This window comes from Mixophyes fleayi, chromosome 11 (assembly GCF_038048845.1).
Source record: "Mixophyes fleayi isolate aMixFle1 chromosome 11, aMixFle1.hap1, whole genome shotgun sequence".
In the NCBI taxonomy this organism is placed as follows: Eukaryota; Metazoa; Chordata; class Amphibia; order Anura; family Limnodynastidae; genus Mixophyes; species Mixophyes fleayi.
Window position 1 is genome coordinate 17,309,050 of NC_134412.1, and position 25,208 is coordinate 17,334,257.

The 25,208-nt window shown below is 42.6% G+C and overlaps 2 protein-coding genes across 6 annotated transcripts in view; one reads left to right on the top strand and one right to left on the bottom strand.

The window, feature by feature from the left end:
- The window catches only part of MEGF8 (multiple EGF like domains 8), a 46,643-nt gene extending 40,492 nt beyond the window's left edge, over window positions 1-6,151 (top strand). For all 3 annotated transcript variants that reach the window (XM_075190681.1, XM_075190683.1, XM_075190682.1), the window contains exons 40-43: window positions 30-200; window positions 920-1,050; window positions 2,324-2,456; window positions 4,170-6,151. In XM_075190681.1, the coding sequence (XP_075046782.1) occupies window positions 30-200; window positions 920-1,050; window positions 2,324-2,456; window positions 4,170-5,408 (1,674 nt within the window). In that variant the 3' untranslated portion in view covers window positions 5,409-6,151. The remainder of the gene's footprint in view (window positions 1-29; window positions 201-919; window positions 1,051-2,323; window positions 2,457-4,169) is intronic.
- A 5,364-nt stretch (window positions 6,152-11,515) lies between these two features.
- LOC142106774 (cornifelin homolog B-like) lies at window positions 11,516-22,292 on the bottom strand. Of its 3 annotated transcripts, none has more exons than XM_075189784.1 (5): window positions 22,233-22,292; window positions 16,381-16,537; window positions 14,482-14,613; window positions 13,697-13,833; window positions 11,516-11,741 (listed from the first exon to the last, which is right to left on the bottom strand). In XM_075189784.1, the coding sequence occupies exons 2-5, from the start codon at window positions 16,511-16,513 to the stop codon at window positions 11,589-11,591; spliced, it is 555 nt and encodes a 184-aa protein (XP_075045885.1). In that variant the 5' UTR covers window positions 16,514-16,537; window positions 22,233-22,292; the 3' UTR covers window positions 11,516-11,588. The 3 variants fall into 3 exon arrangements, with proteins under 3 accessions (XP_075045885.1, XP_075045883.1, XP_075045884.1); XM_075189782.1 differs by lacking the exon at window positions 22,233-22,292 and adding an exon at window positions 18,657-18,781; XM_075189783.1 differs by lacking the exon at window positions 22,233-22,292 and adding an exon at window positions 17,809-18,180.
- Window positions 22,293-25,208: the final 2,916 nt, after the last annotated feature.

Genomic DNA, 25,208 nt, shown 5'->3' on the forward strand with positions numbered 1-25,208 from the left:
TCTTGATGGTCTCCTTCCTTCCTTCCCAGGGAGAACACTGTGAGAAGTGTAAGCCCCTCTTTGTGGGGTCCGCTATAAATGGTGGGACATGCCGCCCCTGTTTGGATTTCTGCCGTGGAAACAGTGAAGCATGTATGACCATGGAGGAACACGAGAAGGCCCTGAGGGAGCCTGAGAAGTATTCACTGGATCCTGATAAGGTTTGTACAAAATGTAGTCCTATGAGACACAAAGGGATGGAAGCATTGGAACTTGGTGTATCGTTTATGTTTATCCATAAATATATACCTTCTGCATGTACCGTAGTTCTCCTAAAGCCATCTGGGGAAGACACTGGGGTTTAGCTCCAAGAAATGTCCTATATTGGAGGTTGTGAGTCTGGGTTTTGCTTCTTTTTCCATTGGATTTTGTTTCTTTAATTACTCTGTATAAGTCAGGTCACCAATCAGCTTTGCAGAGTGGTAGAGGAATGACATCTGGTTTTTCTTACACCAACTACTCAGTCCTTGGGATACTTCTTAGTATTGGAGATACCTTCCGTGTGCTGGTGCAGTAGCCTTAATAGCACCCGAGTCTTTACTCTGTTTGTAAGGCAAGCACTTAGAGTTGACTTGTTCTCCATGCCTCTCGAACCAAGACCACAGAGTGCCAATGGTCAATGTAGGCGATTTCCAGTGTTTGGCACACACCAAACCGTTGAGTTCCAGTCTACACTGTGAGCTGTCTACCTGGTATGGTGTAAATGCCAAACCATGATAGCCCGCAGGTCAGCTATGCTGTTATTAACAGAGCAACGAGCTGTTGGTATTTGGGGTGGAGACGCTACCTGGTGGTGGTGGTTCTACTTCCTACTCTTAGACAAGTAAGACTATTTTATCTGCTAGTGTGTTTGATGCGTTTTCCGTTTATGTGTCTGCAGATCCCAAACTGGGTGTCTCAGGGTCCCACTGAGGATACAGCTCTCTGTGTCCATTGCCAGAATAACAGCCTGGGGGACAAGTGCGAGGGCTGTCTGCCAGGATACTTTCTGCTTGACAAACGCTGCACCAAGTAAGTTTTGCATGTTGTCTTCTCCGCCAATCTGATCTTATGAAGAGTATAGACCTTCTGCGGTCTGATGATGTATTTAAACCATAAATAAGTCTTAACCGAGCAGTGTTTTAGGAGCAAAATAGAAAAAACTTTACTTGAAAACAGTGGTACTTAGGGAGTAGGTGGTTATGATACTTGTAGTACAACCCCAAAAGATGCTTTCACCTCTTCGCACACTGAGGTGCACTTCCAGTTTATGGGGGCTAGGGGGCAAAGTTCTTAATTTATGCTGGACAGACCATCCCCAATCACACATCATGCATATGCCAAAAAGGATCACTATAAACGCATGATGTGCCATTACCACCAAATTGCAGATAAACATGCACATCTTCAACTGTACATGCACATTGCCCTCATCCCACACAAGCTGATCTTAACCTAGTTGCACATACCAGTCCTAATTCAAATCCTAATGTAAGTTGCGGTTTTAAAAAAGAGTCTGAAACTTACATGTTTGTGCACCAATTTTCAAATCCAGATGTTGCCTATGGCACACTGATGTAAATATGGTAGTAAATCACTTACATTCATCTTCACGGGCCTGGGATTGGCTCACTTGGCTCCTCATGGCCCTGCAGGAGTTCCTCCTGGGGCTCCTCCACCCTGGCATCTTGTTGATGGCAGAATTCTGTTTTGAAAAGCATTACACTTTATTGTAATAATATTAAGATAATATTTTAATAAAATCTCTCGCTCTTGCTCTCTCTAGAGCTCGCTCTCTAGCTCGCTCTAGAGCGCCCTCTCTCTCTCTCTATAGCTCTCGCTCTAGAGCCCCCTTTCTCTATAGCTCTCGCTCTAGAGCTCGATTGTGTGTATGTGTATATATATATTGGTCTTGTACAGTGTTTGCAGAGGTGAGTGGGTGAATAGTCAAATCATCCCATTAGATGATGATGGGCAAGGCCGTGTTTGGTCATCACTACTGTCCATCAGTTACACCCGCCCCAGTGCAAACCTAGAAGTGCATGGCCCAAGTGATTGCCTTCGACAAGAAATTTGCATATTGAAACTTGTTACCTTTTAGTCTATATTAATATAGACTCCATTTCAGCTAACCTTTTGCATTTACCTTCAGTTTTTGCATTATTTTATTTCTATAATAATTTTGCTTTCTTTTTGAAATGCACATTAATTTTCTCCGATTTTTCCATTGCCCCTGCGTTGCCGCGTGACTCCTATCTCTCTCAACGCTGCTGTCATGTGTAACGCTCCCCTGTGTCCTTCACAGATGTCAATGTAACGGACATGCAGATACCTGCAATGAGCTCGATGGCACAAACTGCCCTTGTAGCAACAACACGGAGACCCAGAACTGTCAAAACAGTCCCCAGTCTGACAAGAAAGAGTGCTACAAATACCAGGTACAGTCTACGATATCAATGCTTCCCGTACGAACTCGACAGAGAGCTAACCTACGTTTCCTTTGTTTGCCATTGTTTTTAAACATTTTATTAATAAAATCTGTTAGATCAGTACAATACAAAGCTCCGTATGCAGAAAAATAAACATATAAAACATTTCAGAAACTGCCACAGACAATCTCATTGTGAAAGAAAACAAGGTCTCATCATTACTCTGTTTGGGGCATTACTCACTCCACTATTCAACTCTGTTAGTATCCTGCTCACGTGCACTCACATCATGACACTGCCCCTGTCACATGCAGCCCTGTCCTCACGAACATAGTCACACATGTGGACTGTTCACTGCCTGGACACCGGACGAGAATACTCCTCTCCTGCTGCTGTTACCACTCTGATCTGATTGGCTAATAAAGTGGATATATAGTGGACAAGTAGGAGCTAAAGATTGAATCTATTAAGATGCGCAGACTTAATTCAAGCAACCCTTAGAACAGTGTTGGCTAACCTGTGACACTCCCGGTGTTGTGAAACTACAAGTCCCAGCATGCTTTGCCAATATATAACAGCTTATTGCTGGAAGGGTATGCTGGGACTTGTAGTTTCACAGCACCTGGAGTGTCACAGGTTAGCCAACACTGCCTTATAAGAACGATCTCAAATTCTGTAAGGAAGCAGAATAAATTCAATTTAGGGACGGATTAAGGGAGCACTTTAAGTAATGTAACAGTAAGGAGGTATAAGGATTGGTGATGTATTCTTGTGGCAAAGCATTTGTTGTATACCAGGAGGCGTAAGAATTCTAATCTTGCTAGTAATTATTTTTCCAATCAGGCCTAATTCCTAGTGATGTTGATAGTCAAGTGGCAGCTTGTTGATTGCAAAACAGTCTTAGAACTTTTTATAGAGCTTTACACATCCCGAACACCCACCCCCCCCCCCCCCCTCCCCCAAGAAACTGTTTGATCATCACATCGAGGTCCCAATACTTACATGTGAGTGATACTTGACAGTGTCCGCAAACCTTTAGGAGAGCTGAAAGATGTGATGCAGTGACGGATGGCCCACATGACCAATGCCAGCCAGGTCCTGATTGGATGATAGCTCCTATAATCGGGAGCTTGCGGTCACTGTGATCTGCGAGTTCGATCCTGCAGCTCACACATCTTTGGTATTAAAAAACAAAACACTTGTGTGTTTATCCAGCTCTTGGGACTGGCTGGGCATGTTGGGACTTGTAGTTCCACTGCAGCTGAAGAGCCATCGATTTCCTGAGCAATCTAAATTGTATACAGTTTTATGATAGGACATAGTAGTCTCATAAGTAATCGATAGTTAGTAGAATAGTTCAGTGTCAAATTAAGTTCAGATGACAGAATAATTGTGAATATAAAGATGTTAAGACATTAAAAAGCAAATAGTACCGATATATTTCCACAGAAACTATTAGAGATTAAGACAAGTTAACAGCAATTCAATTGTCTCTACTCATCAGCAACGACTGAGAAACATTTTCAACAATTCCCTATCTTCCTGTGTGTACAGTATGGGAGTTGGGTTGGCAACACACAGAATGTAATATAGTATTTCACGTGTACCCCTATATGGTCTTTCAGTTCAGTGTTTAATAAAGTTAATGATGTCAATTGTTTTTAGTACTTTGATTAATATATATATAATACATTTCCTTTTCATTTCTCATTTGTCTCGCAGTGTGCAAAATGCAAGGACTCTTTCCATGGTAATCCAGTGAATGGTCGGCAATGTTATCGCCTGATGACTGTAGAGCAAGAGTACTGTTTTGACCCAACTTCACAGAGCAACTGCTTTCACGAGCCCAACATCCAGAACCTGCCATTCGGGCGTAGCGTCTTCTTTGGAGTTCAGCCCAAGTTCACCAATGTGGACATCAGAGTCACTGTTGACGTGACGTTCGGTTGCGTGGATGTTTTTGTCTCCACATCCCCGGAGAGCTTTGCCGTTGATGTTGACCCGTTAACGGGGGTTCACTCTGTCAGAGTGTACTGGTTAGCGGACAGCGAAGGTCCTGGATGGCCCGAACCTCTCACCGCTGCATCAGTCAACAGTAGCCTGTGGAATTTTTTCAGTAAATCCTCTTGGCTTCGTGAGGAACATCCAAAGGGGTTAATTACTTATATTACAGTTCGCAATCAACAGACGGTGCTGATTGTTCGTGGAGTCAGAGACCGGGTAGTCATTACGTACCCACATGAGCTACATACTCTGAAAAACAGTCGTTTCTACCTACTGCTATTGGGCAATTCAGCCAGCGGTTTCGGGGAGTCCCAAGGCCTACTATTCTTCCGCCAAGACCAAGCTCACATAGATCTCTTCGTCTTCTTTTCAGTTTTCTTCAGCTGCTTTTTCCTATTCCTATCCGCGTGCGTCCTGCTCTGGAAAGTGAAACAATGGCTTGATGTACGTCGGGAACAGAGACGCCACCTCCAGGAGATGAGTAAAATGGCTAGTAGGCCGTTCGCTAAACTGACGGTCTACTTTCACCCAGATGTGGAGATGGTTGGATGTTTCCCTGGAGGACCAGTTTTACCATCACTTCCACATCACCACCACCACCATCATCACCACCATCACCGCTCCAAACCCAGGGTCAAGTCCTATGACCCGTCTGCTCCACAGCCTCCCTCGATAAGGCATTCGGACCCTTTCTTGTCTCAGCTACTGGGGTACACGTACTCCAGCTTCCGAGTCGGACCTATCACACTAGAACCCACAGACGATGGCATGGCTGGGGTGGTCACTCTACTCTTGCAGCTACCTGGAGGGTCCCAAGCCCCTAATAGAGCATGTTTGGGTTCTGCACTTGTAACTTTGCGCCATAACCTTCAAGAATACTGTGGCCCCAGCCATGTTGTCAGCAGTTCAAGAAAGGGACTCCTTAGCCATGAGAACCTGACAAGCATGTCCATTTGAATGGGGTCTCAGATGACCGAATAGGACTAACGATAAAAGATATATATGCCTTTCTGAGGGGCCAGTAATGGCATCTCTTTCACCTCTCTATGTAGGGAAAGAGTAAAGACTCTGAAGAACATTATTGACTTCATGACTAGGGGGGCAAAACCCCAAAGAATTACCTTGGGGAACTTTTAAGTTGCATTTTAGTTACATTTTTTTATGTATATGGATTTTCTTTATGATGGTTTAGTGCAATGCAAAGTTTTTTGTTTTGTTTTTTAAATTATTATTTTTTTGGGTCCTAAGAAAACACTACGTCAGAGGTCTGTAATAATCAGCTTCCTGGCTGCTGCTCATGCTATGACAACAATGATTTGGGACGGATAGGAGCTGTAGATTAACACAGGGGTGGACAAAATAATGAAGAAATTAAGAACCTGTCAGTCAAGTCGAGGAGTTAGCAGGAAAGCTGTATCCTTTGACCTCTAATAGAAATAGCCCCCAAAAGTGAGGCACCAGAGGTCATAGTTGTAAACACATTGGCTGCCTGGTTCATGGGTTTTGTCCAGCCCTGGATTAACATTTGCTAGTGAGCCAAAGGTTGCCCAAATTGGTGTCCATGTACTCAGCTCAGTGTTGTCTTGCAAGAGCACAAATGTCTTGTATGTACGCAGCTGTGCATGGAAGAGAATTAATATCAGTGAGAATTGACTGTTACAGAGATTACTGGATAATAAATATATCCACAGTCTCCTTAATGGCGTTGTATCTGAAACTGTTCATTTTTATATATAGAAAAAAAATCATGTCTGTTGTTATCATGGGGACATCCTACGCTCTTAGTATTAATAGGGATATCTGAAGTCCTGCGGAGAAACTTTCAAAAAGGATTCCATGAAAAAGTTTATTCAGTGACAACAAAAAAAAAATCCTTTACCGGTTTATTAAAGGGTGCTTAGCTGTAGGTACTGTGTTCATCACCAAGGGTGGGCAGATAATCCTGAACTATTTTCTATAAAGTCACAGAAACCCCTGGAGACAAGAGTGAGAACAATTACAGTGGTCATTTTGTTAAAGCCAAAATATGGTCAGATCCCCCCAAAAATGGGCCTTAGACTGCTGGAGGAGGTTCCTAGTAGCCATTTCCTCCTTCTAAACCCCAGAACTGTGGTGTTCTAGGTACCGGCCTAGGGCAGTTAAGAAGATGGTTTGGAAATTTAATAAGCTTGTCAAAAGAGGTGGATGTTGGAGACTGGGGTGAAGGTCTTGCTGTATGAGGGAGGACAGGCCAGGATAAGTCCTGTAACTGGAAACGCAGCCAATGAGTGTGGATGAGATGCAGATCTTGCGTAGAGAAGAGGGGTCAAGTTGGGAAAAACAGACAAGGGAAGATATTTTTAGAATCATTTTACGTTGGATTTGGAACAATACAGGTTACCAATAGAGCGACTGACAGTAGTAGAAGAATGTTTTGCAAGGTAAACTAGTCTAGCTCAGGCCTGGCCAACCTATGGCTCTCCAGATGTTGCAATACTACAAGTCCCAGCATACCTTCCCAGTTATCTACTGGCAAAGCATGCTGGGGCTTGTAGTTTCACAACACCAGGAGAACCACAGGTTGGCCAGGCCTGAGCTAGCTTCTGCATGTAGAATAGTTTGTATGTGAACGTCTGGTTAGTGGGAGGGAAGTCTCTTTAGATTCCTACCTTGTGTCAGCTTCATCCTCACTAACAGTGTGAGTGGTTGAAAGGGACACTATCCTCAAAATTGTTCTTTCATTGGGTTGTGTGCAGGGAAGTAAATGGGAAGTTACTGAACGTTTTTATGTTCTATCTTTGGATGAATATATTGCGGTGGGGAGACTGTTTGATTACACACACGAGGTAACAATGAGGGATCCCCTCTTAATGTTTGAGAAGGAAATCATTTTTATGCAGCATGAAAGCAGTGTTGACAACTCTAAAATTGGAAATAAAATAAATAAAAAGCAACTGTGACTTCTACAATAAGCCCAACACATTGAAGGAAAAAGTCATTTAAAACTATATTTCCTGCCAATGAAAATCTGAGGCAAAAATGCAATAGCTAAATTCTAAATATGAAATTTTGAACTTACAATACAGAACCAAATTTAACAAGGCAACAGCTGGAATTATGTCATGGAACAAAATATGAATATATAATAGCAGAGCAGGTAAACATGGAGCAAATAGAAAAAGCCTACTACTTATTTCATATTTGACTGTAATAGGAAGGGCTTGGTTAAGAAACAAACATTAGGCATAGATTGGGGCTTTAAATAAGTTGCTCCATGGTCTCTTCATCCTCCAATGGTGCCTCCATCTGAAACGTTGATTGGTTTAAAGTCCCTGGAGCAAAGGCCCATGTGTCTTCATAGATAGACATGTAGAGTAGTACACAGCCTACAGCCACTTCAGATGCTTGAGCTTGTCCTTGACAAACTTCACTTAAAAAGACCACTCGTTCCACATCAGCATTACTGAGAGAGTCATGGAGATCAAAGAAGGTGCAGACCGTCAGATCTTTGTAGAACTCCATCCAGAACTTCAGTTCTTCCACAGATGATTGGTTGATACTGCTCTCCCATGTCATCTGTGAAAAGTTTCAGCATGGAGACACTTGGGAGCTGCAAGTTTTGCTTGTGAGAGGATAACCAATGAACTACATGCAGACCATAGGCTTCCACAGAAGAATATTGGGTGGAAGTCTTACCTGGATCTGCTTTGTGGCTTCCAGTAGGAAACCTCTGCAATCTGATCTTCACGTTTGTTTCAACAGCATTGCCAAGCTGGAAATCTATAACTACAATTGTGAAACTAACCCCAAATCTCTCAGAGCACAGTGGCTGGATGTCACACAGAGAAGCTTAGATTCATTCCCAGGGATGCTTTATGGAAAATACATCCTTAACAGAAGGCTTTGGCAGAAAGATTGGGGATGTTTAAGTATCTTGAGAGTATTACTGAAGTCCTACTGGAACAGCTTGTTGATGCAATGAACTTCCTGTAGAATAAGTGTCAGAAACTAGATAGATCGTTCACGGTATCACAATAAATATAGTGCGGGGGACATGGCGTGGGTGTGAATATGTTTATTTTTGTAATCAGGTGCTGAACGGTTTGGCATTAGGCATCTAATCCTGCTACACCCTCCATATGCTCTTCCGCTAATCTTAGGAGCAACTTAACCAGCCAGCAGCCTACCTACCTGCTCACAGTGGTGTAAGTAGACTTTTTCCTAGGAAGGGGTGATTTAGTAGAGCCCTGCCTCCTCCGTCACTCAAAGGAGGGGCAGCTGCCTGTGGCCGTACATGTGCTTGGCGTCAGAGTGCTGCCTGGCCACTTCATTTGTGTTTGAAACACAATCAGAGCGGCCAGGCAGGAATTTTTCTGCCATATGTCAGGAACATAGGTACATAGTGTGCGGCTGCAGACAGCCTGCCCCTGCTAGAGGGGCGATTTGGGGCTAGGCTCTGCCCCAAAACCGAGGGGGCCACCTTTCCTCTCCGTCATTGACAGTTGCCCCATTCTCCTCGGTAACAGCCTCAGGGGACTTCATGTAGGCTGAGCCAGTTCCAGACACAGCCGCGGCCTGTTTAATACCCCTGTACATTGTGTTTGAGGATTTTTTTTTTAATTTTTTTTTATAAACTACAACGTATAGCCAGCAACACGACGAACACCTGGCCTAATACTTAGTCAGCCTTCACCCACTACTCCAGAACCAGAAGAGGATGAAGGTTTGGAGAAGATAAATGTTTAAGCACAGCTAAGGTTGCCAACAGCTGTCTTACAATTGCAGCAGCACTGGCTAAGCTACTCTTTGGCTCCCTGGGATGTCCGACACCAACTCTGCAGTGATGTTGGGCAAGTGGACAGGTGCCGTCTCCCTGCCTCAGCAGCCAGGTACCTTTCCAAAACCATGTGTGAGAACTTACTCAAGGAACAATTGTAAAGCGCTACGGAATCTGCTGCCGCTGTATAAATAAGTGATGATGATGATGAACGTGTTTTGTATCTTATAGCACCTCAGAGTTTGACATAAATCCAGCTAGATGGTGCAATTCTTTACCGTGAAAAAACCATGTTCTGCTGCAAGGGATTTAGAGTCAGGAAGGGGGGGGGGTGTGTTCTGTCCCAACTCTGAAATTTGGAGCGTAAAAATAAAGCTGTCAGTTATTTATGCGGTACATGCAGGTATTTTTCCTGTGTGGAGAAGAAAGAAAATAATTTGCACCGCTTGCAATGCAACATGGTTTGTCCAGGCGCAAATTTGCTTTACTACTCTAAAATCAGCCCCATAGACAGAATTGGGAGTGGCCCACACCTGAGCATCACCAGCCGTGTCAGGCTCCAACGTGTGTACTCTACAGACCATACAGGGCAGCTTCACTGGGCACATACAGAGCGTGCAAGTACAAATGACTGCCAGGAGGACAATATTGTGGGCCATTTATTTGTTGACTTGGTCAAACCCTATCGAATAGTAAGAGCTCCAGCATGTGCGAGACCATGGTCCAAATTAAGGGTGGACTACTGTATCACTTCATCCCATAGCAGAATTTGGAGCCAGAGCCTTGCAAAGCCGGTTGTCCTCTACTCTTCTGAGCATTCACAGTGATGCAATGTTACAGCCTCACTGCGCTGTCATGACAGTGTTTGTAGGCAGTGGCAGAACAAGCCCCGTTCATCTCCAGGCTCCATGCCCACAGCACCCCATGCTATGGTGGTAGAACCTCCACTGGCCCAGATCTTATATTGTTGACCACTGTTACCCTAGTTTAATTGTACAGACTATATTTAAAAGTGTAATCCCTGTTGCCATACTCATGTTATTGCCATAATGAACACACCAACACTCTTAAGTTTCATATGAGAGTTCATTGGGTAGGGTGGCTTTTTCCAGGTCAGACCCTGACAGGTACTTGTGCCAGTCAAGACAAGGCCTGAAAAATAAAGACCAACATTTACTAACCTGCCACCCAGACAAAGCAGGTTTTACATATAAAATATATATATTTGTTTGTGAGGGATTCTTACATTTTTTGGTGTATTTAACTAGGATCAGAGCATCTATTGTATTCATTCTTCTGGGGAAATCTGGACAAATAAATGAAGCAATCGGCAAGAGCAGCCAATCAGAGCTTTAGAACACAGCACTGCTTTTAAGGTCAGCCAATTGCTGTGTGTCCATGTGCAGGCAATCTCAAAGTGGGAGGAGTTAGGCCAACATGCAACCAATCCGATGTTCTCAAGCACAGGTGAGTGATGGGAGGCTCATGCTAAACTGCTCAGGAATACTTGTTGAACACATCTCAGTATGAAAGAGTGGACTCATTCATATTACATCTCGAGGAGGCACGGTCATGGTTCTGGGATGGGATCGTTATTTAAGCTTGAGTTAGGTTTAGGGTTAGGGTTAGGGCTTGGGATAATGGGTGAAGAGCTTGGCATAGGATTTAGGGCTTGGGCTAATGTTTCAATTTGATCCATGAGATAAGGATCACTTTGTATAAGAATCTTGAAAGAGAAGATTACCCTCTTAAAATTAGACTGTCTTTTGGGATAATTGGCCATTGTATTTAAAAATAAATATAAGCTATGGGGCCACCAATGTGTTCTTTGGTCCCATGGATGTATTATAATAACCTATAGTCAGATCTCTGAAATGAGATAAGGGAATATGTTAAAATTAACGGGGAGCCAAATATTTCAGATATGTCCTCTTGGCCCATTAACTAGCACTTTCATATTTATATCAGATAAATCTCGGATACAAATAGAAGATAAGCTAAAGTACTTTATAGAGGATTTTTTAACGACAATGTTCTTGATTCTATAAATGTTCAGTACATATAGGGGAAAAAGTATTTTGAACCCTCCTTTATACTTTCAATTAGAGTATAAATGTTTGTATTGGTTTATCTGTTTGCATGTAATCACCATAGGCAACCATTGAATAGTGCCACCTGGTGGCTGCATTATATATAGCATTGCACATTTGAAACCAAAAAAATCTTGACAACCACATACAGTAACTATATACATAAATAGGTGTCAATACCCATACGGTTGTAGCTATAGTAAAGAGAGCAACACATATAGATATAAATAGACATTTATTAAGTTAATATAGTATTAATATATAAATTACATTAAAGCTGAGTCTTCGGCCTCAGTGCTGGCGTCTTAAATGGAGGTGTAGGTTTGGCGGTGGTATAGGAAATCTGCAGTGCTGCCACTCCCGTCCTTTCACTTCCCGCGCCATCTGGCAGAGGGCACATGCTAAGCAACAACAAATGGAGCAGTAATCGTTCAGAAGGTCACCCTGCAAGGACAGAGGGTGTAAGACAGGCAATAAAAGCAGGTGTCGCCCCCTTCTGGTTGGAGAGCAGCTAAATTAATGTGGAGGGGGGAGACAGCAGCTTTTAAGGGATAGATTATTTGAAAGTCTAGTTGAGGCCTGGTCAACCTGTGGCTCTCCAGGTGTTAAACTACAAGTTCCAGCATGCTTTGCCAGCTATCAGCTGACTACTTACAAAGCATGATGGGGCTTGTAGTTTCACAACACCTGGAGAGCCTCAGGTTGGCCAGGCCTGGTCTAGATGGACTTGTAGCTGTTATGGCCACTTATACACCACACTAAGGCCTCTGTTGATTTGCAATACACCAGTACCCATAGGGCACCATCCTCCAAAGTAAGCTTATTTTGCCTACCTGCTCCATAATTTAACATTCAAGGAAAATAGACCTGGCTCTAGGATCTCAGCTAGAAGCAGCTTGCATATCCAGTGACCTGGCATGTTTTTTCATCATACCTCAACAGTCCCAATTGCAAAAATTAGACCAGAACACCCCTAGCTTGCCCATACTATGTCTTGTTTGTAGAGAGACTATAGCCCTTTAATGCTGTGAAAGCATCCCCTCTGACCATCAGACTTGGTGATTGTTGGAAGTCATGTGCCAGGCCTCAGCCAATCAGAAAAGCTGCAGTCTGCTGAGTTCTAAAACAGTCACTCTGCATACTTTGCAGTCTCCAGGCTCAGAGTACACCAAGCATAGAGCATATACTGGACCAACGCTGAATCTCCAACATCCCACTCCCCCCAATACCAGTAGTTTTTCTATAACAACTTACTAGAGATGATAATTCTCTTTTGAGAGGTGTCCACCTCACCAATTAAAATTTCTCCCATACTACCAACCATCCAATAGTCCCCCCTTTCCCCCCATTTACAATTACTTGGGCATCGATTCCATTAGTGTTGGGTGGATACATTGCTTCCAGCTTGCATGGAAAGGATTTAATTAATTAGTTTACAGATGGGGGGAGTCCCATATAGTTATCTTTCCTCTCTAATACACTAGATTAGTGCTAGGCATCATGTATAGTGCATTAGAGAGGCAGGATAACTACATGGAAACAGGTCTGTAGACCTATGAAATCCATTACTATACAGGCTATGAGCAGAGGCTAAACTGGAAGCAGAATCTGAAAACTGCTCCACCAGCACTGCAATTGACAGCAACGATAAGGGAGGGTTGGGGGATGGGGGTTTTTAAATTTGTCTAGAGAAACATTAATAAGATGGCATCTCTCTCAATACTCAGATTCCATCTCTTCTTTTTTTCCCCAAAAATAAAATAGACACCTCAAATTACAACCCACATATTTGTTTGTTGAACTTCTGTACCGGAATTATGTTGGGCTTTGCAGCAGCTGCCTGGCACTGAGTGCTCCTACTCATCTTACTACTAGTATTCCTAAACCCATTTCCGTAGCTCATCAGCTATCCAATGTAGTAGTATATAGTGCATTACCATGAGCTAGAAACATTACCTTTCCATTTATCCATATTGAACCTCACCCGCCATTTTTCTGCCCAACTTCCCATTTCGTTTTTGCCATTAGTCTTTCTGTAGCGACTTATTTTGCAAAATAATTTTATACTGTTTTCAGTCCCCCCCACCAGATGCAGCAACTGGAATGCCCTAGTTTACTGTTTAGCCTATAATCTGAAGTCAGATACCCCCGGGACACTGGGGTATCTGACTACCACCCTACATAATACCAAACACATGGAGCCACTACTTTCAAGAAACATTCAGCTAATGTCATGGCCTCTCGGGGGGGATACCACCAACTTACTCAGCATACAGAGCCCAACACACAGAAACTTAACTGTCGGAAGCATCTTATGATATAAACCAATGATAGACAGAATTCTATTAGTAGGAGCTGAAACATAAGGAGCCTGAATGGCGCTGTGTAAGGCGACTCACCGGGATCCTGTAACGTTCTCGCACACCGGTACGCAGTGCAAACATAGCGCCGGGTAACATACCAAGGCAGCACACCTCGCCAAACAGGGACGACAAGTAGCAGGGTAAAAGGAAGGGGCAAAGGCACCCCAGCAAACCTGGAGTGGAGAGAAGGAGGTAGAAGAATTACAGAAAGCATATAAGAGCCATTACAATATATGTACATTGCATTACAAGTGGGTTTTTTTTTATTCTCCAGAAAATTCAGGATTGCAAACATATGTTCACTAATGGGATTAATGGCCTAATGTCATAGTATAGACACAATGATCTATGGGTTATGCTAACTATTTGTTCTAGGAGTATGTATTTTGAGAGCCTTATCTTTAAGTCTACTCCTCCGTCAGTTGACTCTACAAAGTGCTAGTGGCACCTGTATGCAAATAAGGGGGAGGAGACCAATTCCTCACAGTTTTACTGGTGTTGGCTGTGCTAAAAAATAAAAGGAACTTCTGTAAATACCTCGTTATATCCTCTCCACAAAGGTAAATTCCGTTGAATCTCATTTACATCACTCATTTATTATACATAAGGGTTATATACTTGAATATACCATTTTAACAGATAGGGGTATCTGTAAAATAAAGATTTCCATATACTATTGAGTTCCTCCATACTGATGGACAAACAGGGCACGTACAAGTGTGGTTTCATTGCATATGCCTCATTTAAAAAGGTTCAGTATATTTTAGTCTACAGAAACCAATTCCTATAGGAAGAGTCTGCATCCTGTGGCGCGTACTTACAAATTGGGATGTCTTCAAAACACTGAAAGAGTCCGGTGCTCCACGTGATGGGTCTAAACGACATCGGCATAGAGTTACTCGGTTGTACATTCACGACAACTTGTGGCAGGGGTTGTGGTTGCGCAATAATTACTGCTCACAAATAAAAATGTTATGTATTACCTGGTGGAAAACCAAACGGCAATTTAAACCCCTTCCCCCCCCCCCCCGAAACTGTCACACAAATTTACATTTCTCTATTTTTATACCCTGGCGGAACAATTTATACAATTCAAGTATGTTACTTTATCTGCTGCTTCAGGGTATGATAACACAGAATTGAATTAGCGTGTGAACATTGCTTTTCTAGCTAGAGGGCGCTATTGATCTTTAGAGTTTGGCAAAGAACCAGGGGACTTTAATTTTAGGGGAGGATTTAGCAAAGTCATGCCCCCCTTCATTCTGATTGGCTGGTCCCAATTGGCCCCATCCCCTTTGATTGGCCTCTTGGTAATTTAAAAGATATACTTGTCCTGCTGGGGGGGTTGATTGTCCCTCCTCCTTGGATCTGCCACTTCAAAGAACACTTGCCTATCTGTTAGCTTTTAATGATGGATAGACAGATTTGCAGACCGTGCAACAAGCCTGTTTTACATATATGATTTGAAAGCTCCCTTTGCAGCAATGTGTAACACCTCTTTAAACACGTAGGTGTGATTGCTGTCCCAAGAGATTAAAAGCACCTCCCCAGTGGTGTAATTGTCACAATAATGGGGTTTTGAGAAGACTTAAGGGTAGACTTATCAAAGCCTTCTAAAAAGGCCATATGCCGACTCAGAAGAGCCTAGCAGGAGTGTCGGTCACAGTTGCACCAGCACTGCAGGACAGAGGGCCCAATAATAGCCAAATGGACTGCCCCGGTGGTCGTTGCATGAGTAAACACAGACTTCTTTCTCTGCATAATTGCACTTAATAACACGAAGGGAAGCACTCGCCAAAGGGTTCTGTCCGTTGAAGAGAAACTTAAGATAAGCAGAACAGTGCCCCTACTGACCAAAAGCATGAAAAGCATAATGTTTACCAGCAAAACACAAAAACGGCAGAGGAGATGGGTCTGTAGCTTTGCTTTTGCCATCACATTCTATGTTTAATTACTAATGACATTTGAACTTAGGATACGACCTGTCAGTATCTCACACCCAGCAAGAAGAGGTGACAAAACACAAAGCTTTTCCTTTAGTATTACTCCAAAGGGAAGACCAATCACATGCAGGGCCGGATTAAGGGAATGGAGGCCCCTGGGCTAAGGGGGCCTCCATTCCCCTGTGAGGGCCCCCCCGCCCCCGTGATCTGAGCTGCCCACACCATTCCCCCCCCCCCCCCCCCCCCCGTGATCCGAGCTGCCCGTGCCCCCCCCGGCACTTACCTCCACCTCCGGCGCACTGTACACTCTTTACTGAGGAGATCTTGTGAGAGCGAGACTCACGAGATCTCCTCAGTAAGGAGTCTACAGCGTGCCGGGGAAGGACCGCAGTAAAAGTGCTCAGCAGCACTGATCGCGCGGGGGCGATCCCTCCCCCGACCGATCAATACTGCTGCTGAGCACTTTCAAGGGCCCCCTGGATGCCATAGGCCCCTGGGCTGTAGCCCAGTTAGCCCTATGGTTAATCCGGCCCTGATCACATGGAAGAGGGGACAAATATAAATTCAAATATTACATTTTGGGGGGTGTACGGTGGCCTTGGCAACTGTGGACAGCATGAAGAGAGGAGATAGACACTGATGAACATGCACTAATTACAGTGTCACCTAGGTTAAGTAGGGGTGGGGGGGGGTTCTTTTAAATGGAGTTATCCTTTATTTCTTTCATCCATAAGGGAGCAGTAAAAGAAAATGATTTTCTTTTATTTGACAACTTACCAGGAACAGTAGGTGCCAGTGTTGGCACTTGCGCAGGAACAGCTGTTGGCACAGCTGCTGGAACCTGCATGGGAAAAGCAGCTGGCATCTCTGCTAGCACAGCGGGTGGAGCATGCAGTACTGGAACCTGCATTTGTATCTAGTCATCAGCGCCCATCTGTAGAGATAATGACATTACAGAACCCTTCTTCTAGCACCCTTTAAACCTATGCATAACTATATTAGATATATCAGAGTGTCTTTGGTGGCTCAGCATGAAAAGCACTAAACCGACTTATCAAACAACCCCTCTGCCACCAGGCCAGGATTTACAGGTTACCCCCACTAAAACAGGGATCCCATCATTTTAAAATTTAAATCCAGGACACTCATTTGACTTAACGTAACATAAAATCTATCTACCCCTATATCATTTTGGTTTTAAAATAAGGTACAACAGTTCATATGGTTGCATTGAGAGGATGGAGATAATCAAACTGAACATTGTGATTAAAGATTTCAGGTGGGAAGAAAGAGGACTGCCCTGGAAAAATGGTAGTCTTAGGAGGTATTTTCTTTTAATATTTCTTTGTTAAATAGAACATCGTGATTTACCACACGTTACATCAACAAAGTCAAAATGAACAAACCACTGAAGTAGCTATGACTTATTATTTTTCTCTCTCTCCTACTCCATTATTTTACAAGGCATAGAAGGTATTTTGCATTCACATGTCACTTAAAATACTATATATATATATATATATATATATATATATATATATATATATATATATATATATATACACACACACACATATATACATACATATATATATATACACACACACACACACACACACACTTCACATATGCCTGCAAAGCTCAGTGTTTGTTGTGCAATATAATTTCTATGGCATTAAAAATTAGAAAACTTTGTTTTCTATAGAACTGTATAAATGTGTGTTATAAATTATTCCGAATGGGAGGTCTCTGTTTAACCAGTACTATTAACTCCCCTTTGCATGCACCAATCAATGACTCTATATCATCCATACCACCTCTGTTTTCGGGCATGCAGAGAGAACTGGAGGATTAAATACTTTGCAAACATCTCTTTTCTTAACTGGTGCACACCCAAAAAAAAACCATCATTGTAGACAACTAACATCATCATCATTTATTTATATACCGCCAACATATTCCGTAGCGCTTTACAATTGGGGACAAACATAGTAAACTAATAAACAAACTGGGTAAAACAGACAAAGAGGTGAGAAGGCCCTGCTCGCAAGCTTACAATCTATTGTATTTTAGTCTTTACAAGGTTATCTTCTTCGTGTTTTGCTAGTGACTATACAGAGCAATTATAATAAGACCCCAGGGCCTGAAAACCTGAGTCTAGCATTCAGTAATAAGCGGTCTGGATTTAACCTGTGTGATACTTACACGCATTAGTGGTTTGTAATCCCTAACCCACTTCCATAAGCAGAGCCTGACCTGCAGCTGCTGCCCTCGTCCCTCATATAAAGCTATGTTCTCCTTTACTAATTAGAGATAATTAGCAACAGGCATTAGCTTCCCACCCTTCATCCCTGAACAAAAGATGTTTAGAATGATTTACTAATGTGCAGTAACCCATAGCAACCATTCATTAACCATCACTGTGTAGCTTGAACTCCATCTAAGAGAACTGTGGATTAACTATTACCGGGTTACTATAGGATTTCATGTAGTAAGTAATTCCTATTGCCAATTATACAAATAAGTGGACTAATGTTTGCACACGATCAGCTGTTTCCAACACACCTCAGTGCTGTTCTTTGCCATCGTTTCAAGTGCTAATTAAATAAAGCAATGACCCTTTGCTCAGCACATAGCACTCCATGTTTTTATACAAAGTACTTTAAGAAAGTGTCCGTGAATGTACCTCAAGGCTACATCTACACAGAATTTTTTTGGGAGGTGGGAAATATTCTTTTACTTGCATTTATCAATTTAGTAGCACACAGGAGACCTCCAGATTACCTTAAAAAATGTCCACACTGATTATTTTTAATACTTGTGTTTGGTAGGGTTAATATTGTACCACAAAAAAAAAGTGTTTTTATTTTGTTTTTGCATTTATGCACTTTTTTTTATATTTTTTACTAATACGGTTGTATATGTGAGTGTGGAAGATAAAGCTGGCATCAATTTCCGCACTTGAAAGAAATAGTACTTTAAACAAGTTTTTTTTGTTATTGTTGTATGTAGGTTTTGCCTTCCCCAAAGATGCCTGCATACCATGTACTCACATGTCTCTGTACGTTCCTGTGGTCCAGACACTAATGCTACTCTGTAAGTTGCCGCATCCACGTGGCTGCTATTTATCTACTTCCTTTGTGTGGCCATCTTTGTTCTGGGATACTGGTTTCAGTCGCCATCTTGGATGCTGGCATGGCCTCTTCCTTTCAGTAGCCATCGTAGATTTCCATGAGTACCTCTATATCTTCGACTTTTCTGCATCAGGACATGGCCTTGCATCACCCAAGGGCGTGTCCTGAAGCATCCGACCTCTCTCAACTCCCTCTACCTGAAGACACCTCTCCATTGCTGCCAGCACTTATTCAGCAATACATAGCACAGAACACTGCTGGCTGTCGGGACAGCAGGACAGACCCTCAGAATTGGGATCATTTATCTTTCCTACCCTGTCCTCTCACCCTCCTTTCTACCATCGTCATCAACATTTATTTATATAGCACCAGCAAATTCCGTAGCACTTTACAATTGGGAACAAACATTAATAAGACAATACTGGGTAATACAAGCAGACAGAGAGGTAAGAGAACCCTGCTTGCAAGCTTACAATCTATGGGACAATGGGAGTTTAAAACACAAGGACATGTGCTACATCATTTTGCACACTGGACCAGCTAGAATGCAAAGGTAAAAGTATTGAGTGGGCTGTGTGTGTGGCAATGTTGGTCAGAGGGTTGTTGTCTTCTGTTAGCTGTGTAGAGGGTGGTAATAGGGGAGATTAAGATGGTGGTTGAGGAATATTATAAGCTTGTCTGAAGAGAACGCTTGAAGGTTTGGACACTAGAGGAAAGTCTTCCTATCCCATGTGTCCAACTGCCTCTCCACTTGGATGACCCAACAATTCCCAAAATTAACATGTCCAAATCTAAGTTCATTATCTTTCGCCTGCTAATGTTACTCCCCCTCCCCACATCTTCCTCATGGTCAACAACATCATTCCTCCGTTCCCCACGCCAGCTGCTATGTTGTCATTCTTGACTCCACCCTCAGCTTCACTCCTCACATCCACATCCTCTTGCAGTCATGTTGCCGCCTCCACCGCAACGTTGCCAAAATACACCCCTTCCTCACTCTTCAGTAAGTAAAACCCTCATTATTACCCACTATCCCCTCTTCTTTTATACGTTTTTACACAGGGCTGGTGGGGGAGTCAACCAGCCCTCAGCCTCATTCACCAATCGAGGCTGAATCTCTTTACTGTGCATAAGAATGAGCCTGATCTTTTAACTATACTATGTTTACTTTCTATTTACTGTAGTGGTAAGGGGGGCAGATCGCTACCCTGCCTATGTACAGCCAGAGTCAGGAAGAGTTCAGCCCACTCTCGGCCATATTGCCATTTGGTAAACGTTATCTTTGGATCTCCTAGACTGATTTCCAGGCCTTTTTCCCTGGGGTCTAGCTCCACCTTGAGCTGAATTCAGAGTCCTGGCAGCTGGAGCTCACTGAGCTTCGCTGGGTGCTTTGCCTACTGGAAAGAGTCAATGGGGTATAGTTACTAAACTGCGGGCTTGAAAAAGTGGAGATGTTGCCTATAGCAACCAATCAGATTCTAGTTATCATTTATTTAGTAAATTCTATAAAATGACAGCTAGAATCTGATTGGTTGCTATAGGCAACATCTCCAGTCTCTAGACTCAGGGGCCAGAGGAGTGACAACACAACATAATTCTCCTGCAGAACCCTGCCTCACGTCTGCGAGACCTCCGGAACAGTCAAACCCCGTTTCCCAGATTTGAGAGTGGAATTATGACAATCCCTCCCTACAAGACCCCTTCTGACCCCCACTGGAACACCAAGTAAATAGAGGTGACCCAGCCTTGGGGTGTTCCAGAGTTTATTTTATTTTTGAGTAATACTCAGTCCCCTTTTTTTTCCCCAAGTAAAAAACAATGGAGAAAGGGCTGTTGATTATAGGGGCAAAATTACTAATGTAAAGTATATTCACCATAATGCCCATATATGTATATAGATTTGATTTACATGTGTACTCAAGAATGTTACCAATAATTATTTCTTTCGGTTTAATGGTGCTTTAATTATTCAATCACCACAATAATGCTGACCACACAATATCACAGTGCGTGTGGCCACAAAATGACACTGATGCCCGATAATGACCATATCAATATCCGCTCACATGGCCTGAGCTCTGTATGGATGGACATTGACCATCGTCATCATGGATGTGTCCCAGTGCTGGACAGTACGTATAACAAGTCATGCGTGAAACAAAGTATACACAAAAATAGTACATAGGAGGCTGATGAAGTTGTGAGCGTGAGATAGAGGGTCCCGAGGGCCTTGCTTGTGTGAGTTTACAATCTATTCATTCAGCCAGTAGTTCAACTAATAATTTGTCACTGTCTGTCACCGGTGACCAACATTAATAATTATTCTATTAATATGATGTACTCATGTAGTCTTGTCTCCACACTATAGGGGAAAGTCTGTACAACAGAATAAATGGACATTTTCTCTTACCTCTTCAGTGCGTGTGGTTTAGTTTAGAATGCACTTTATATATTAATTTTTTACCACCTGAATCTTTATTTCACATAAGAACTTAAAGAAATGATCCTGTCTGCATTTTTAATGGATAAAAAGGGTGAGTTCAAATAGCAAACTAAGGGGGGGATTCAATTCCCTGCGTTGTTCATTAGAACAACGAGGGCTACGCACAATTACCGTTACTACGGTAATATCAACGCTGGTTTTTGCTTGGAGCGGTAATTGAGTGTATTCAATTCCTCCCTAAGGCTCATAGGGGTATATTTACTAAACTGCGGGTTTGAAAAAGTGGAGATGTTGCCTATAGCAACCAATCAGATTCTAGTTGTCATTTTGTAGAGTGCACTAAATAAATGGCAGCTAGAGTCTGATTGGTTGCTATAGGCAACATCTCCACTTTTTCAAACCCTGCAGTTCAGTAAATGTAGCCCATAGAAAGTGGTGTTAAAGTGTAAATTGTTCCATTGTAGACATTTTAAAAACGGTTTCAGATTCCTTCTTGTTCATAGAGTATGGGCCTGATTCATGTACGCAAATGACACTTACAACTGCAGATGTCTTGAGGGGCAGAACAGTGGTGGGAGGAGGATACTAAGGTATAATCAGGGCGTTCCGAGTCTTCCGACCCAGATGTGGCAACTCATATTTTTTTTAGCCGTATCTTTTACACCCTGGACAGGACAGGTGGAAATGGCGACTGATAGTGATGACTGACACGGCATTGATTTAAAAAGTACACGTATGCGCGCCAATAGCTATCACGGAACGACAGTAGGCGACTATATGATGTACTGTAAAAATACATTGTTTCTTTATTTAATAATATAAAAATAAATCCATCTTAAAAAAATATTTGAAAAGAAATATTTACAGAAATGATTATACTGTTAATAATTGTTATTTTATTTTGGGAGCAAATAAAAATGTTTTGCATTTGTCATAGAAACTATTATTATACATACATATGTGTGTATCCTGCAGTCAGTTCTGTGTGTCTAGGTACGGCAAGTACCATGTAGGCAGTTCGTACTTACGCCCAGATTCAAATTGAAACATACCTTGAGGTAGGCTTGGATTTAATACAGCCCGACCTGTGCTCACGTTGCATGCTCTTTGTAAACACAGATGTGCAAGTTGCGTTCGGACATGAATTGGGCCCTTGGTACCTTGTGATGTTGCTCGGGTCACTGCAGGATGGTTATGATACTGAAAACATATCATATGTTACATATCTGTCACAGGCTAATTGTCAGGCGCCGTCTCTGCACTGACACTTGGTGCAGGAGACAGACGCCTGCACCTTCTCGGCAGCCGCGTCCTGTTGCCTAGCAGCGGGGCGCTATCTCCGCTCACCTGTCGGTGGTCAGCGTGTCTGACCGCCAATGTCTCCCTAACCCAATCAGGATGCACCTTATGGTATATAGAGCAGCCTCTGACACATGTCTGGTGCCAGAGTATTAGTTCACTCCTGCTCCAGCGCTTCCTGAACTTCTGATCCAGTGTCCTTCGGTTCTGACTCGGCTTCCTGTTACTATTCTCCTGTGTTTCGTTTTGGTACCTCACTGCTGGTTTGACTATTTGGCTTGACCTGACTTCTCTCTGGATCCTCCCTGTGTACCGCACCGCTCGGTTGGCTCTGACCTCTGACTACGCCTGTCTGCTACTGTCGCTACACCGGTGACTGTCTTGGAGAACCGCGACCTGCATACCCTCTGCAGCTAAGCCCAAACTCCCTTGCGGGGGGGTCCCTGGTGAATACCGGCGGTACGTTAGACTCCGCGCCTCCCTGTTCAGTTGCGCCAATACCGGTTAGCGGCCATCTCTGCAATTCCGTGACACTAATGTTTCTGCTTGTTATTATAAAAACCCAGAAGTAATTTAAACATCAACACAGCCCATTAAAAAAAAACACTCCAAGCTTCCTGTTAAAAGGCAAATACACCGAAAGATTTCCAGCAACTAATTTACATAAAACCTGCTAGTCCGGGTGGAACAGAATGATTCATCCTCTGACAATGAACATTCTAAGTTAAGGATTTCCAGTAAAAATCTCGACTGCTCAAGGAAAACCGGAACATATGGGAGTAACCTGTGACCACACACGTTTTGCAATTCCATGACCTGGGAAGTTTTTAGAATTTGTAATCCATGTAACTGAAATGAAATATTTTATTCACTCACAGATTTTTTTTTCTTTCTGTTGTTTGGGGGGTGATGGTGTTAAGTATTTGGTAATATAAAGTGTGCAGGTTAATTAACTGGTTAGAAATACATTCAATACATAATTCTTATCTATTTTATTAAAATGCGCACATTTAGTTTGGCCTCAATTCCACTAGAACACGTGTGTTTTCAAAATGTATGTTCTGCCCAGTGTTATCTATGTGTGGGAATTAGATACCAGACCAGTCCTTTTTTTTTTATCTTAATCTGTTTTGTGCTCCTTAACATTCTTATAGTTATATATAGTTTTCTTCAGATTTAATTATGCTTATTATTTGTTGTGTAAGCAAACCATGTACTACGCATGTCTTTATCTCACAATGTTGGGTAAGAACTTATTACGCATGTCAATATTTGTAAACCATCTTACTGTTGGCTTAGAACTATGTCATCAGCATGGGGTCTGTATGTGAGATAGCTCTATGATGAGTTCATCTGTACTTTGCTTATAGTAAAATGAATATTTCATCAATCAATTAGTAGAGCTTTTCATAGCCATTGTAGGAGGAAGCACTTAGTTATCCTGTCTGTGCATATGGCATTCTTTACCTTTATTATATTAACTGACAGGGTTCCACACAGTGGAGGTCATGCACCGTAGGAACATTTATGTCTCAGTCTGTTCTCAGACTAAGACATATCTCCCAGTTGCGCCGCTTTACGCTTAAGAGGAGGGAATAGTATTAAGATGTGCCCTATATATTTTCAAGTCAGGCCCATTGAAACAGGGTGTGCAGGGGACTGTAATATTTGATAGTGTGCAGTATCTCATTTTAACTTGTAGATGTCACTGCTGCTTTTGCTATCCATCAAAAGCATTTGGCCCATGGCTAGATCTCTCCATAACCAGCACAGGAAGCTATGACACAGGACATCATCATCACCATTTATTTATATAGCGCCACTGATTCCGCAGCGCTGTACAGAGAACTCATTCACATCAGTCCCTGCCCCATTGGAGCTTACAGTCTAAATTCCCTAACATACACACACACACAGACAGAGAGAGACAGAGAGAGAGAGACTAGGGTCAATTTTGATAGCAGCCAATTAACCTACCAGTATGTTTTTGGAGTGTGGGAGGAAACCGGAGCACCCGGAGGAAACCCACGCAAACACAGGGAGAACATACAAACTCCACACAGATAAGGCCATGGTCGGGAAATTGAACCCATGACCCTAGCACTGTGAGGCAGACGTGTTAACCACTTAGCCACCGTGCTGCACCGATCTCTCCATAACCAGCACAGGAAGCTATGACACAGGACATAGCATAAAAAAAGTATTTTCCAAGTTTAACTTTTAAATGGTGCATTACACAAGTAGGGTAGTACCTCTGTTTTAATCCTCGGGACAACTCATATATAATTCGCTATAGTGGATCTTATTACAGAGCCTGTAATCACTGAAGCATCCCCTCCACTATAGTAATTTGCTATTGACAAGTTAGTGGCTGAAAGGACATTGAATCAGACCTCATATTAGGTCCTGCAATCTCTTTATTTTGCCAATCAGTTCATTAAAAAAGGTGACATCACAGAGAAGGTAGCCAATCAGTTCCTTAAAAAAAAGGTGACATCACTAAGAAGGTAGCCAATAAGTTCATTAAAAAGTGACATCACAGAGAACATCCTCTCCTACTAATTATCCCCTATTTCCAGGTACACTGTCAGGTTTTAATGATTTGTCACTGGAAATTTCTCTATTTTTCAACGTTGACCAACTGCCTAAGAGGACTCGTTTTTCGACATGTTAAACATGTAGAGCATGTTACGTGCAATTCTTACAATATATGCCCATGATCTCGGCTA

Excerpts from the sequence above, each read along its gene's own strand:
- LOC142106774 (XM_075189784.1), bottom strand. The coding sequence starts at position 16,513 with ATGCAGGTTCCAGTACTGCATGCTCCACCCGCTGTGCTAGCAGAGATG. Across the intron at positions 14,614-16,380 it reads ACTGGCACCTACTGTTCCTG|TAATTATTGCGCAACCACAA; the intron begins GTAAGTTGTCAA and ends ATTTGTGAGCAG. Across the intron at positions 13,834-14,481 it reads TTTTGAAGACATCCCAATTT|GTTTGCTGGGGTGCCTTTGC; the intron begins GTAAGTACGCGC and ends TCTCCACTCCAG.